Consider the following 13,979-nt stretch of genomic DNA (forward strand, 5'->3'; position numbering starts at 1 on the left):
GAATATTTTGCTTCACACCATTATAGCATTCATATAAATCCAATCTGGAAGGCTTAAAGAAGCGGACATGTTGATCTCTCACTTCATGGAAGAATCTAAACAAGAGATTTGTTCTAGCGCCATGCAACTAAGCTCTCCCTTACTTAAACAACACAAAAACTGCCATCTTTTATTTTATACAAATTAACTAGATTCATACAGCTGGAAAAAAACATCTTAAATGAGAGAAGTGGGTTACGCGTACATGAACATAGACAAATCATCAGATTAAAAAAGGGTAATAATTTGTATGAAATACTGAGGTTCATCAAAACTATTATATTCCTCATTTTGCAGGATTAGTACAGAGTGTCAGACATATGTTTATAGTTAAAACATTGTTTCACCTGTAGCGTTTTAGGTCTATTAGAAGGAATGTCATCTTTTCCTCAATACCGATCCAGTTCCCTTGAGGCCCAATCCTGCCCAGTGTTGAGTTCCCTCCAGTCCCAATGACTTCAGTACGAAGTGAAGAACTATTAGTACACCTTGCAGAATCAAACCCTCACTGATATTTGCTACTCTGTCTTAGGCTTCATAGTTTAGTCACTTGGGTATCAAATTCCTGACCTGTACAATTAGGCATTCCTCACCCCTCAATAAAAAATAATGTAAGGACTGCTTATTGCAATCCTTCTATTTAAATTGCCTAATGCTTTCCATTATAAATACTCCTCCCGAATACACCACACCCCGAACCCAACATATGGCCCCACTGGGTCATTCCCACCGTTGAAGATACCACATGGGCAAAGTCTCCCAGAAGGAAAGGCAAGAGTGGGTCAAGCTCCCCCCATTAAACTTCAGACCCAGGGCGTAGCCTCAACAACCCACTCCCTCCCTGGGGTAACAGCCTTCTGCGGTCTAATGTAGTTAGTCCAATAGTTTAAGATATGCTGCAGTTCTGAAGGTTCAGGATTCAAATCCTATCAAAACGAACGATGGGATTGTTCTTACAAAGCACATAATAGATTTTGCTTTTTACCTCTTTCCTTTTAATAGTAGCAGGACTGAATCAAGATTGAGTAATGAAGGAGGATGTTTGTAGAACCCCCTGCTTCATTTGTTACAGATGGTGTGTATAAGGAATGACGCAGGGAACTTAGAAAAAGTCTTCTCTATTTGGAAGCAATGATGCTCCATTGCCATGGGCACAAGTAAAATACATCAGTATAATGTAAAAGAAAATATATAAGCCTACTGGAACAACACAAGGTAAAATGTAAAGTTTTTACTCCACCTTCACAGTATTAACAAGCAGTCCATCAAGGTAAAGTGCAGCTGTACTGTTTTTCAGCATGCCTCTACTCATCACCAGAACAAGATGATGCCACTGGCCTTCCACTATGAGGTCACCACAGCGAAATCGAGCACAACAAGGGAGAATCTCATAGAAGGATGATTCTTCACTGAAGTCATCAACTAAAAAGAAAGGACTATTAATAGGAAATGGTGGCTATCATAACAGTCTACGCCTCTATTTCCTTAGACTTTACATTAAAATACTATAAATCAATAAATTAAGGTTGACATTTCAGAAAGCAAATATATTTCAAGGCAACCAAAAACCCAATAAAAAGTTACATGATCTGAGTAAATCAAATATTCCTTTACTTTCAATTAAAATGGAAAGAGTGAACACAGAATTTTTCAAGTTTACTTTGAGCATGTATTTTCAGAGTCTGATAGTATAAATTCCCTTACAGAGTTGCAGAAAGAGAAATTGGTATAGCATTATTAGTTTTAACAGTTTCTGCACTTATGCTTCTTTACTTTTTATCCAAGAAAATCCTAAGGGCACTGATTAATTTTTTTGACTTCATTTCTCTTATTGTTCCTACCTGCTTTGAAATAGTAACTTGAAGCCCTATCTCCCTGCGGCAATATTTTTCTTCACTTTCATTGTGGAAGTACATAAATGACACAAAATGATGTACTATCAAGACTCTAGTACTTTCTGTATGAGTACTAAGGGTGGAGTTTTCAAAATTGCTCAACATTGTCCCAGCTCAAATCCCACTGAAGTCAAGAGGAGTTTTACCACTGACTAGTGGGAAGAGAAGTAGGAAAGCAATTTTGAAAATCCCACCCTAATTAATCTTATGCAAATTTATTAGGAAGGACCAACATTAAAAACTTTACAAAAGATGGATTAACTAGTGACCAAGTCATATAAAGGTGGGACACAGATGAGGAGTTTTCATAAGGTCATAGGGAACTTTGACCTGTGATATTGGTTCTCTCAGAAATGTTGATGATGTTTTAGTGAGTTTTTTTTCTTTTTCAACTACTGTACAGAGGAAAAAGGAACTGCCAAATTAAAAAACCCTCAATTTTGAGAAACCTTGAAATAACAGTTCATTAATCTTTCATGAGATTCAGAAAGAAAATAGTATAAATCAGAACATTAAGGCCACTGGAAAAGTACAAAATTTGGAAAAATTTCCTGAATAGTTTTTGCTTCAATCTGGAAATTGTCTTAAAATCTGAGACTTTTTCAATGCAAATTTGCCAAGTATAAATGAAAATAATAAGTTAGTTGTATCAATTTTATTTAAAACTATAAAATAATTACTTAAAATTCCATACAAATATTATGTAATCAATCTTCAAAATGTCTGTGTAACATAGATGAGACTTATTATCTCCAATTTATATCTGGGGAGCCAGTGAGTATAAAGTAATTTGCCAAAATTGACACTGCAATTTAGTGTTTTAGCAGGACCAGAACTATACTGTGCTCTTTCCTAGTTCTTAACTCTTCAAAAAGAACTGCTGATTTCATTTTCAAAACATTGAATGTGCTTTACTTTAACTGTAACATTGCTCATTTTGTGTAACAAGCATTTTAAATTTAATTTTGGAAGGCATGAACAATTCCCAAGACCCAATTACACTAGCTTCTTATGCAGTCACTGCTTCAAGCTCTATTTTAGATCTAGAGGGGGGAAAAAACCTTGAAGATTCATCTACCAGGGAAGAACTTAATAGAAACTGAGTTCTCTCAGCCTTCCTTTCATCTTTGTCTATTCAGGCAAGAACCTACTCACTTCTCACCTTAGCGACAGCATCTGGGGAAAACTCTGATTTCCTTATAGATTTCAAGAAAAAGAAGGACAAAACCCAGGTGACCCAGAAATAACTTGTAAACACACACCATCTTTTTCAAACTTGTTTCTCACAAGCCAAACACTTCAGGGGTACACAATTCTTGATTACGAAAAGAATCCTCAAGTAAACACTTTGATCCAAAATACCATCACCACTTTCAAAACTGGAACCTCTGGCAGGCTTGTTATATCAGTTCTTAGGTACTTATTTCCTTCATACTTTACAACACCAACTAGCCAATCATCAGAAAATGGTAGGGTGACACTTTACCAGAGCAGATTTTCCCAGCCAATTAAACAACAGTGTTTGTAACTGGTCAAAAAGCTTCAGGTCTTCCCTGAAAATGCCTTTTCAAATCCAGTACTTCTTGGAAGAGTGAGAAACATACCACTTGAAGCTTGAAATGTTCAAGTTTTGCTTACATGCAGGCAAAAGCAATTATACAAATTTATCAAGATATATTTCTCCCCCAAGAAGAGTCTACAGTTTCACAAACAGAGGTATAAAACAATACGTGTGCGATTGAAGAATTTTAGAACCCACTGTGTTATGGCTATTAAGTTTTTCATTTTTATTTCTTGAACTTCTGACATTTGTAACAATATGAATATGACATTAATGTAAAAAAAGAGGAATACTACAAAGTATGATCTGCTCAACTTTCTACAAGTAATTCAGATCATGAAAGTGCTTAATGCATGCAGCTCCAATGGGAATAATATAAGTTTTTAGTAACTAGCTGAATTTACTTTGTGTCCATAGTCTGGATTACCTGTTCATATTGTTTCAAGCCCACTTAAAAGACAATCACATTGTTAGACCTACCTGAGAACAATCAACTCTTTCATAGCATCTGAGTTCAATGCTAAAAGGATACCTTTTAACCTACTTTTGAACCATTAACCTCTACTACACATTTACAGCCTTGAAAGTTGTCCCTTTTAAGTTTAATCATCTCTTCTAGAAGACTAGGAATTTACAAGCATTATTGGCTCAATCTTCACATAAGTTCTAAAGAATTCTACATTAACACTCATTTAATCTTCTTACTCAAGGTAATTTCTAGTTTTCATATAAATTAAGTTTGAAATTAGGCTGAAAACTTTCTTTGCAGAATCTTTAGACCTTTGCTATTCCCCTACACTTGGTTTAATTAGAGCATGTTTTTCAAGATAGTTAAAATTAGAGGAAAATATAATAGGAGCTTCCATATCTAATAATGCTACTTTTTAAAAGTTATGAAGAGTATCAATACAGACAGCTAACTCTAATTATTCAGATGCCTATCATTACCCTTACACCTCCAGTCACAGACAGTGCATGAGGCCACATGCCCTCTGCAGGCACTTCTGTAGAATGACTGTAACATTAAGACTGGAGGTAAATGGTTGATCTCTTCCAAATGGCCAGAAAACATTGGCATAGCCAAGATGAAAGGTTCCCCCACTCACCCTGCTCTCCTTCTGGTAATAGCTCACCTTACCTGATCACTCCCATTACAGTGTGTATGGTAACACCCATTGTTTCATGTTCTCTGTGTATATAAATCTCCCCACTGTATTTTCCACTGAATGCATCCAATGAAGTGAGCTGTAGTTCACAAAAGCTTATGCTCAAATAAATTTGTTAGTCTCTAAGGTGCCACAAGCACTCCTTTTCTTTTTTTATATATATAACCTTTGTATGTCTTGTTAGCTTTTTTAGAGTAATGGTAGTAAGGTTTGCATTTCTGACCCACAGCACGAAGTCTGAAGTGAACATATTAGTTAATTTAGGAGCAGAAAGACTTTCAAAAATGGTGAGGTTCTCCTCCCTGAAATCTGTACCCCGAAGTTGGTGGTCATTTTATTTACATGCACACACCAACTTCTCAAAGATACCCTTAAAAATTCACAGAGAAACAGAAGTGTGCTTTGCATTTCATTTGTTGCAAAAGTCATTTAGAGAAAGAAATATTTCAGTGAAAATTCCATCAGCTGCAATACCTAGACATCAACTTAACTATTCTCATACCTCCATAATACTATCAAAAATATGAGAATACAGCACACCTCTTACCATAGTTTTGAAGCAGTTCTTCTTTAGTTGAAACAATTAGTGATCGGTCTTTTGCTGAGAGGATAATGGCAAGGCATACATAGTGCTGCTCTGAAGAGTTTGCTCGTCGCACAACAGTAAATAGTCTGACTGGATGGTTATTAGGAGGTGTGCTAAAACGCTCAATGCAAAACCAAGTTGAATAGCTTAAACCAGATGGTGGAGGAAAAAACCTTTCCCCTAAAACAAAAAAACAAAATTTGATTATAGTTGTAGCAGCAATAGTTAAGGTTGCACAAGCATTTCCATTCTGAAGTTCCTTTTTGCAGTTGCTTATAAGCTTTCGCTTTCTGGGCTGACATTTTACAAGTCTACTCTCTGGCTGAGGGTAACTAACACACACACACACACACACACAGCTAACTATTTTTGAGAATAAGGAAAGGGAAAAGAGCTCACTTTTCCAGTTTATAAAAAAAATTCCCTCTCCCCCACCTCAACCCCCCCCCCCAACACTCAGCGTCAGTTCTTCGGAAAAAATAATTGAAATTTGACAGGCTCACAGTCCTTAGGCACTTTCAGTGTCACAGTGAACTTTGTTTTGATTTGACAGGGCTATAATTATTACAAAAAAAAAATTACAATTCATCCACAGGTGGGAAACTTTTAATTATGAGACTGCTGTACAAAAAAAAATTCTAAAAGGAAAAGGCTGTAGTGTGCTTGAATGTGTATGGAATTTGGTGACTCATGCCTCAAAGGGCCTATCTGTATGAGGTTTACCTCATTTCATTTGATCTCTTAAAGTTCACATTGAATGAGGCAGTTCTTTAAAGCAAGTCCTTTAATCAGGGAAAAGAAGAGAATTTAAGTGCTGTCTACTAAACAGTTCTATATTATAGATGTGCATTCTTAACTTTGTCACATGCAGTTATCTATCGCCACAGGATTCTTGATTCATTCAGCTTGGACAGTATTCTGTCAGTGAATGTTAGGGGTACCTCATGACTAAGACAGGAGTCTTATGAATCCGTTTCCCACTCTGGGCTAACTCTGTAATTACAATAGTGTAGATTGTAGTACATCTAGTGAAATGAAGTTAATGAACTAACTCAATTTAAGCGGTGCAACACAGCAGAATTGAGCTGTAAGTGTACCAACCGTATGATGTACAATGAAGGCCTGTGCTAACTGCCACTGAAGTCAATAGGAGTCTTTCCATGGACTACAATGAAAATTGAATCAGGGCTCACATGTGACAGAGGTCTACTCCTTAAAAAGGGAAGACCAAAATAATACATGTTTCAACATCTGTTTTATTTCAGTACCATTTATTCTATGCACTGAGGGAGGCTGGGATCCTGAATAAATAACAGTATTGTGACGATGCAACAATGATTATTGCATAAACAATTAGGTTTGTATGTGTGACCTAAATTATAGCACTTCCTGAATTTTGGTTGTTTAACACTGCAATCTTAATGTTCTCTTAACATGTGTCTTCTGAAGGAATAAATTTGACTATGTCGTGTTCAGATATACACACACACACACACACCACAGTACATTTGTATCACATACATTCCTTTTACACAGTTCAACCTTCTGCTGAAAAATCTTTCACTGTAAAACATTTCTACATTTTCTATTTGTTTTTGCTGATGCAGTAGAAAGCAATAGAAAAGTATATAAATAAGATATAAGAAGAGCTCTAGACTATTTGAGAGGGGCGAATACATTCTGCTATCGCTTTGTGGTTAATAGAGCAATACAGCAGTCCTAAATAGTACAGTCATTAATATATAATATTGTAAACAGCTGTATGTACTTACCAGTTCCAATTCCACTGACTACAGCACCATCAACAAGACCTGTTGTGACAGCATTATTTGTAGGTGCATTGTGGGGAGCCAAACTTGGCAAGAATAGACAGCTGTTAAAACAAATAAAAGATCTCTACATTAGTGTTTGTGACAGCCAAATATCAATGCAATTTTCCAATCTCTATTTTATACATAAAAAAAATCTAACCTGGAAAAAGGTACTGTAACATGCCCACACCGTACTTGAATTCACTTGCTTACACAGAGAATACAAAAAAATGTATTACCCCTTAATTTTCTTTCCAGGACTGACCTCTCCTCAAGATATTTTGTCAGTGTCTGTCTTACTGTAAATACCAGAGGCAGTGGACACTGATCCATGAAGCTCTAGGGCCTCTATCCAATGGCCATTGGAAGATACTGCAGTCAGTCATAACTCCCCACAGCCTTTAGGACTGGTAATTTGTATTGAGAGCTGTGTCAGCTAAAGAATCAGAGGGATTCAGGATATCACCCTAAATTCTTATTAGATTTAATATAAACACCTTCAACACTCTTATTTTGTTATATTCCACTATATCTACCTAAACAACTTACACTGTATATGGCAGATACCTGGAGCACCTTTGTGCCAAAGTATACTTCTGCAGGGAAGTGAAAGTCAAGTCTATAGTGCTTTAAAAAGAACTGTTAATGGACGAACAGACAGCAGTTTTACAGATTTCCTCTGTGGTGGCTGACAACATTTCTCAGGATGCCACTATGGAATGTGTTGAGTGTTCCCTGACCCTTTAAAGTAACCAGTTTATCTACAATAAGTATGCTTTAGAGATGCATCTGGCTAACGAGCTGTGGAGGATTTATATGCGTTCAGGCCCAAGTATTTAGGATGGTAGGAAAGGAATAAAGTATTTTCCTAGACTGGCTAGTTTTGACAAGATGTATTTCCACTGCTCTTCCCACATCTAGCATGTGCTGTGTTTCTTCTTTCAATTGTTGAGGCCTTGGGCAAAGTGAGGGAAGACTGATTACCTCTGAAATAAGGAAGAGTTTATACTTTGGTGACTGTAGTGAGGTGGTGTGGTCCCCCGCCGCCCTGGAGAGGGACGAGCCCCGGCTAACTTCTTTAAAGTGACAAACGACTTTGGAGTCCAAATAGCTACTGTGTCCTCGGGTAAAACAGAATAAGGCTCATGTCTTTCAAGAACAGAAATTTATGAAAAGAAAAGGAGTACTTGTGGCACCTTAGAGACTAACCAATTTATTTGAGCATGAGCTTTCGTGAGCTACAGCTCACTTCATCGGATGCATACCGTGGAAAACACTGCAGTTTCCACGGTATGCATCCGATGAAGTGAGCTGTAGCTCACGAAAGCTCATGCTCAAATAAATTGGTTAGTCTCTAAGGTGCCACAAGTACTCCTTTTCTTTTTGCAAAGACAGACTAACACAGCTGTTACTCTGAAACCAGAAATTTATGACACTCTTTTTGCTGGTGTGATTACTACCAGGAAGCACATCTTCATGGAGAGGAATTACAGGGAATTAGATTCCACTGATTGAAAAGGACTGCATGTGAGAGCATGTAGGCAGATCCCAAGAAGGGAAGATAGAACTACCTTGCTGGTTGAGATTGTCATGCTGCCCTAAGAAACCTTCAATATAATGAGGTCACCGAAGAGAGAAACAAGCCAAGCCTGCATTTATGACACTGCTTATCTTAAAGATCAGCAATATGATGGTAGGTGGGTGGTAATCTTAAACCAGGTCTAAACAGTTTGGTGAAGAATACAGAAAAGCTGGAATACCTGTCCTTTTGTGGTGGTGATCATTTTGATATTAGTAAGACAATTGTACTAGAACAGTTGCATATGTTGAGGCCAGGAAAGATGCTATCTAATTTTGTTCAGAACTTGATACCCAGTAGCCAAGCTTTTCAGTTCAGGTAATCTATGTCTGGAGGCAGGAGCAAGGCCTGGGATAAGAGATCCTGCCTACTGGGAAGGTGAACAAAGACCTCTGTAATAGCTCCACTTGGTTTGAGTAGCATGGTCTCTTTGGCAAATTCTTGGTGAATGAGAATGATCAACACACACTCGCCCCTTTCTAACCTTCTGAATCACTCTTCTTAATGGTGGAGAGTGAAAGTGTAGACAAACTGTATTAGGACATCTGTGAGCCAGGCCATCTGTCTCCAATAATCCCAGTTCTGCTTCCCTGACCTGAGGAAAAGTAGTTTCACGTTTGGGTTTTGACTTGATGCAAATAGGTCTAGCTAAGGGTAGCTCTCTGGATATCAATTGAATAATTCTTGGTTCAGAAACATTTTCAAGTTGTCCACCTGCTGATGACATATCAAGTCTGCTTTTGTGTTCTGGTTTCCCTTTATATGGATTGCCTTGGTGCAAGTTAGGTGATCTTCTGCCTGCAAGAGAATCAGCATCTTGTTGACCTTTACACTTGAACTTTGGGTGACCCATCAGTGGTTTAATATGTTATGGCTGTTGTCATAAATATAAAGGGAAGAGTAACCACCTTTCTGTATACAGAACTATAAAATCCCTCCTGGCCACAGGCAAAACCCCTTCACCTGTAAAAAGAAAAGGAGTACTTGTGGCACCTTAGAGACTAACCAATTTAAGAGTTAAGAAGCTAAGATAACTTCGCTGGCACCTGACCAAAATGACCAATGAGGAGACAAGATACTTTCAAAGCTGGAGTCAGGGGGAAACAAAGTGTCTGTCTGTCTGTGTGATGCTTTTGCCGGGAATGGATCAGAAATGCAGCTCAGAACTCCTGTAAAAAGTTAGTAAGCAATCTAGCGAGAAATATGTTAGATTTTCTTTTGTTTAATGGCTGGTAAAATAGCTGTGCTGAATGGAATGTATATTCCTGTTTTCGTGTCTTTTTATAACTTAAGGTTTTGCCTAGAGGGATTCTCTGTGTTTTGAATCTGATTACCCTGTAAGGTATTTACCATCCTGATTTTACAGAGGTGATTCTTTTATCTTTTCTTTAATTAAACTTCTTCTTTTAAGAACCTGATTGCTTTTTCCTTGTTCTTAAGATCCAAGGGTTTGGGTCTGTGTTCACCTATGCAAATTGGTGAGGATTTTTATCAAGCCTTCCCCAGGAAAGGGGGTGTAGGGCTTGGGGGGATATTTTGGGAGGAAGACGTCTCCCAGTGGGCTCTTTCCCTGTTCTTTGTTTAACACACTTCGTGGTGGAAGCATAGGGTTCAAGGACAAGGCAAAGTCTGTACCTTGAGGAAGTTTTTAACCTAAGCTGGTAAGAATAAGCTTAGGGGGTCTTTCAGGCAGGTCCCCACATCTGTACCCTAGAGTTCAGAGTGGGGAAGGAACCTTGACAGAACCCATTCCCCAATCTGAGCTTCCCTCTGGCTTTCTGAATTCAAGTATTACCCCTGAAATAAGAAAGTTTTCCCTTTTCTTTTTTTTGTTTGACAAAAAGGTAAAGGAGCTACCCCTCTTGTCTGAAAGTCTCTAGTCCTTTCTGAGAGCAGCTTGTCCATGTAACTAGAAACCTTCTTGTCAAGCTTCTGCCCAAATAGAATTCCACCTGAGGAATTTGAGATAATGGATTTTCTTTGAATAATTATCCAGGGTTTCAATCAGAGTTGTCTGACTTGAGATCACCGGGCAGTATTTTTAAGCCTAAATTAGCTGACATGGATCTCACTGCCAGCCAAGTGGAGTCTACCAGAAATGCAGAAGATAGATATTTTCCTTAGAAATTACTTGAATTAATTCATAGTGGTTTTGAAGGGGTCTGGTTCTTCACAGGACAAATATGAAAAATGATTTTAAGTGTCAATCTCTTAAAAAGCAATCTAAAAGAAATGTTTTTTAAAAGAAAATTGCTGAGTATTATAGCACCACATCTTAATCTTCCAAGCACTCATATAAAAACACTAGCTGATCCTCACAAACAGTCCCACTTACTAGATGGGAAAACGGCGTCAAGGAGGTTAAGTGACTGAACAAAGGGTACAGAGGGAGTTAAGAAATCTGATGAGGTTCAATAAGGATAAGTGCAGGGTCCTGCACTTAGGACGGAAGAACCCAATGCACAGCTACAGACTAGGGACCGAATGGCTAGGCAGCAGTTCTGCGGAAAAGGACCTAGGGGTGACAGTGGACGAGAAGCTGGATATGAGTCAGCAGTGTGCCCTTGTTGCCAAGAAAGCCAATGGCATTTTGGGATGTATAAGTAGGGGCATAGCGAGCAGATCGAGGGACGTGATCGTTCCCCTCTATTCGACATTGGTGAGGCCTCATCTGGAGTACTGTGTCCAGTTTTGAGCCCCACACTTCAGGAAGGATGTGGATAAATTGGAGAGAGTCCAGCGAAGGGCAACAAAAATGATTAGGGGTCTGGAACACATGAGTTATGAGGAGAGGCTGAGGGAGCTGGGATTGTTTAGCCTGCAGAAGAGAAGAATGAGGGGGGATTTGATAGCTGCTTTCAACTACCTGAAAGGGGGTTCCAAAGAGGATGGCTCTAGACTGTTCTCAATGGTAGCAGATGACAGAACGAGGAGTAATGGTCTCAAGTTGCAGTGGGGGAGGTTTAGATTGGATATTAGGAAAAACTTTTTCACTAAGAGGGTGGTGAAACACTGGAATGCGTTACCTAGGGAGGTGGTAGAATCTCCTTCCTTAGAGGTTTTTAAGGTCAGGCTTGACAAAGCCCTGGCTGGGATGATTTAACTGGGATTTGGTCCTGCTTCGAGCAGGGGGTTGGACTGGATGGCCTTCTGGGGTCCCTTCCAACCCTTATATTCTATGATTCTATGAAGTCCTCTGCACGGATCACACCTCTAATTACTGAGATCAAATTGTTCTCCAATGATTTGCACTTACTGGGTCAATTTCCTTTTAAATGTTGCTGCTTCAAAACAATTTTAGTTCTATTTCTACTTTGCCTATAATTCTCTATTCTACAACTCTCAACCAAATCCTTCCAGGTTTCAGGGTAGTTTAGGATAATTTTAGGGACCCAGGCTTCATTTGAATCCTGGCAGCTGGACTATTTGTGCTAGTATATGCTTGTGTTTCTTCTTTATTTGAAAAGATCCCATCATGCACATGTAAAAGATCATCTAAGTAAGTAGTATTATCAGTGGCATTCACACTTCCACAGGTAACAAAAAGTGCTTCAAATTCATTAGTTGAATTCAGTATCCTTTGTCCGACAGCATTAAGTATGTAGTTCTTTCTATAGATCAACTGTTTTTGTTTTTCAAACTGCTCATTAAAAATTGCACACATTTCTTTTAAAGAAAAAAGGAATAAGATATTATTCTTTGCAATACACTATTTGAAAGCGTGGCAAGACCTTACCCAAATCCTTCAAGAGATGTGTCAAATTCAATAAATGCTGGAGTAACTGACGATCCGTGAAGTCTGATATCATGTGGGGTTGTCATGGAGACCAAACACTTAACCCTGGTCAGGGGCACTGTGCTTCCTTCTGCTGGCTTTAGCAGGCTCCTGCTTATGCGGTAGTGGTTATCTTCATGCAAGCTGAACACGCTGTCAGAACCCAGACCCTCCATTGATGTGACCATACTACCTACAATAGAAGCCAAAAAAAAAAAATAAACATATTGGTAGAAAAAAGCATTTTTTCAGGCCCTTATTTATTTATATACTTTTCATGCCCCTTTAACTGCAGTATGGGTGCTTAATATTTATCAACTCCTCTGTGACTAGCATTACCCTCATTTTAAAGATGCTAAACTAAACAAAGAGATTAAATGTCTTGCTCAAGGTCATCAGAAAGTTTGTGACAGAGATGTGACAGATCTCATAAGTCCCTGTCCAAACCCTCAGCCCCAAGTGCCCCTTTCCTTCTCTCAGATTTTGTTGAAACAGACTTCCTGATGCTCCTGTTCTGTACTCAGATTTCTTTTGGGTACTGAAAACAAAATGCAATTTTATTTTAAGATTGAGTGAATGAAAAGATAGTATTTTTCAAATCTTCTTGAAGTCTTTTCTGAATAAAGTAAGTAACATACTGCTAAAATAAGTCAAATACATTTTCTCACTGTACAGTGTACAATAATTACTAACCAGTAGTTTTTCAAATTATACCAAGATGACAAACTGAAGTTTTTACTACTACTAGAGTTACTTGTGTTAGTCTCTTGAAAATTTTTAGATTATGCATGTGCCTGTCATCCAACAATGCCTAGCACATGCTACCCAAGACAAATTTAAAGTATGCTAATGATGTAGACTATGTTGAGAATGAATTGATACGGAATAACATTCTCTTTTATATTTCATGTATCATCTAGGATTCATCAGATAAATAATTTTCAGCAGAGATAGGGAAGTTATAAATGCCATTTTACAAAGCACTGGTAAAACCTCATCCGAAATACTGTGTATAATTCTGCTCACCCTCTTTCAAGAAAGATTAATTGAAATTGGAACCAGTGCTGAGAGACTACTAGAATGATCAGTGGAATGGAGAGCCCCTCTTTTGAGAGGAGGATAAAGGAGTTTGGTTTGTTTCACCTTCCAAAATGAAGGCTGGGAGGGGATAGGATTGCTTTCTATAAATACAACAAAGAGGTAAACATTAGGGAGGGAGAAGAGCTATTTCAGATAAAGGATCAAAGCCCTGGCTGGGATGATTTAACTGGGAATTGGTCCTGCTTCGAGCAGGGGGTTGGACTAGATGACCTTCTGGGGTCCTTTCCAACCCTGATATTCTATGATTCTATGATAATGTTGGCAGAAGAACAAATGGGTATAAATTTGCTATGAATAAATTTCAGATGGAAATTAGAAGAAGCTCTCTAACCATCAGAGGAGTAAGGTTTTGGAACAGCTTCCCATGAGAAGTAGTGGGGGCAAACAACCTAACTACATTTAAAATGGAGCTTGATACATTTATGAATGGATAATATGATGCAGGGCCTGAAATGGGGATGGGGGG

The 13,979-nt window shown here is 38.3% G+C and overlaps 1 protein-coding gene across 6 annotated transcripts in view; it reads right to left on the minus strand.

The window, feature by feature from the left end:
• The window catches only part of WDFY3 (WD repeat and FYVE domain containing 3), a 306,761-nt gene that overhangs the window by 123,092 nt on the left and 169,690 nt on the right, over positions 1-13,979 (minus strand). For all 6 annotated transcript variants that reach the window (XM_075127477.1, XM_048848044.2, XM_048848041.2 and 3 more), the window contains 4 exons: positions 12,374-12,605; positions 7,020-7,120; positions 5,209-5,427; positions 1,280-1,461 (listed from right to left, as the gene is read on the minus strand). In XM_075127477.1, the coding sequence (XP_074983578.1) occupies positions 1,280-1,461; positions 5,209-5,427; positions 7,020-7,120; positions 12,374-12,605 (734 nt within the window). The remainder of the gene's footprint in view (positions 1-1,279; positions 1,462-5,208; positions 5,428-7,019; positions 7,121-12,373; positions 12,606-13,979) is intronic.

Source organism: Caretta caretta, chromosome 4 (assembly GCF_965140235.1).
Source record: "Caretta caretta isolate rCarCar2 chromosome 4, rCarCar1.hap1, whole genome shotgun sequence".
Lineage (NCBI taxonomy): Eukaryota > Metazoa > Chordata > Testudines > Cheloniidae > Caretta > Caretta caretta.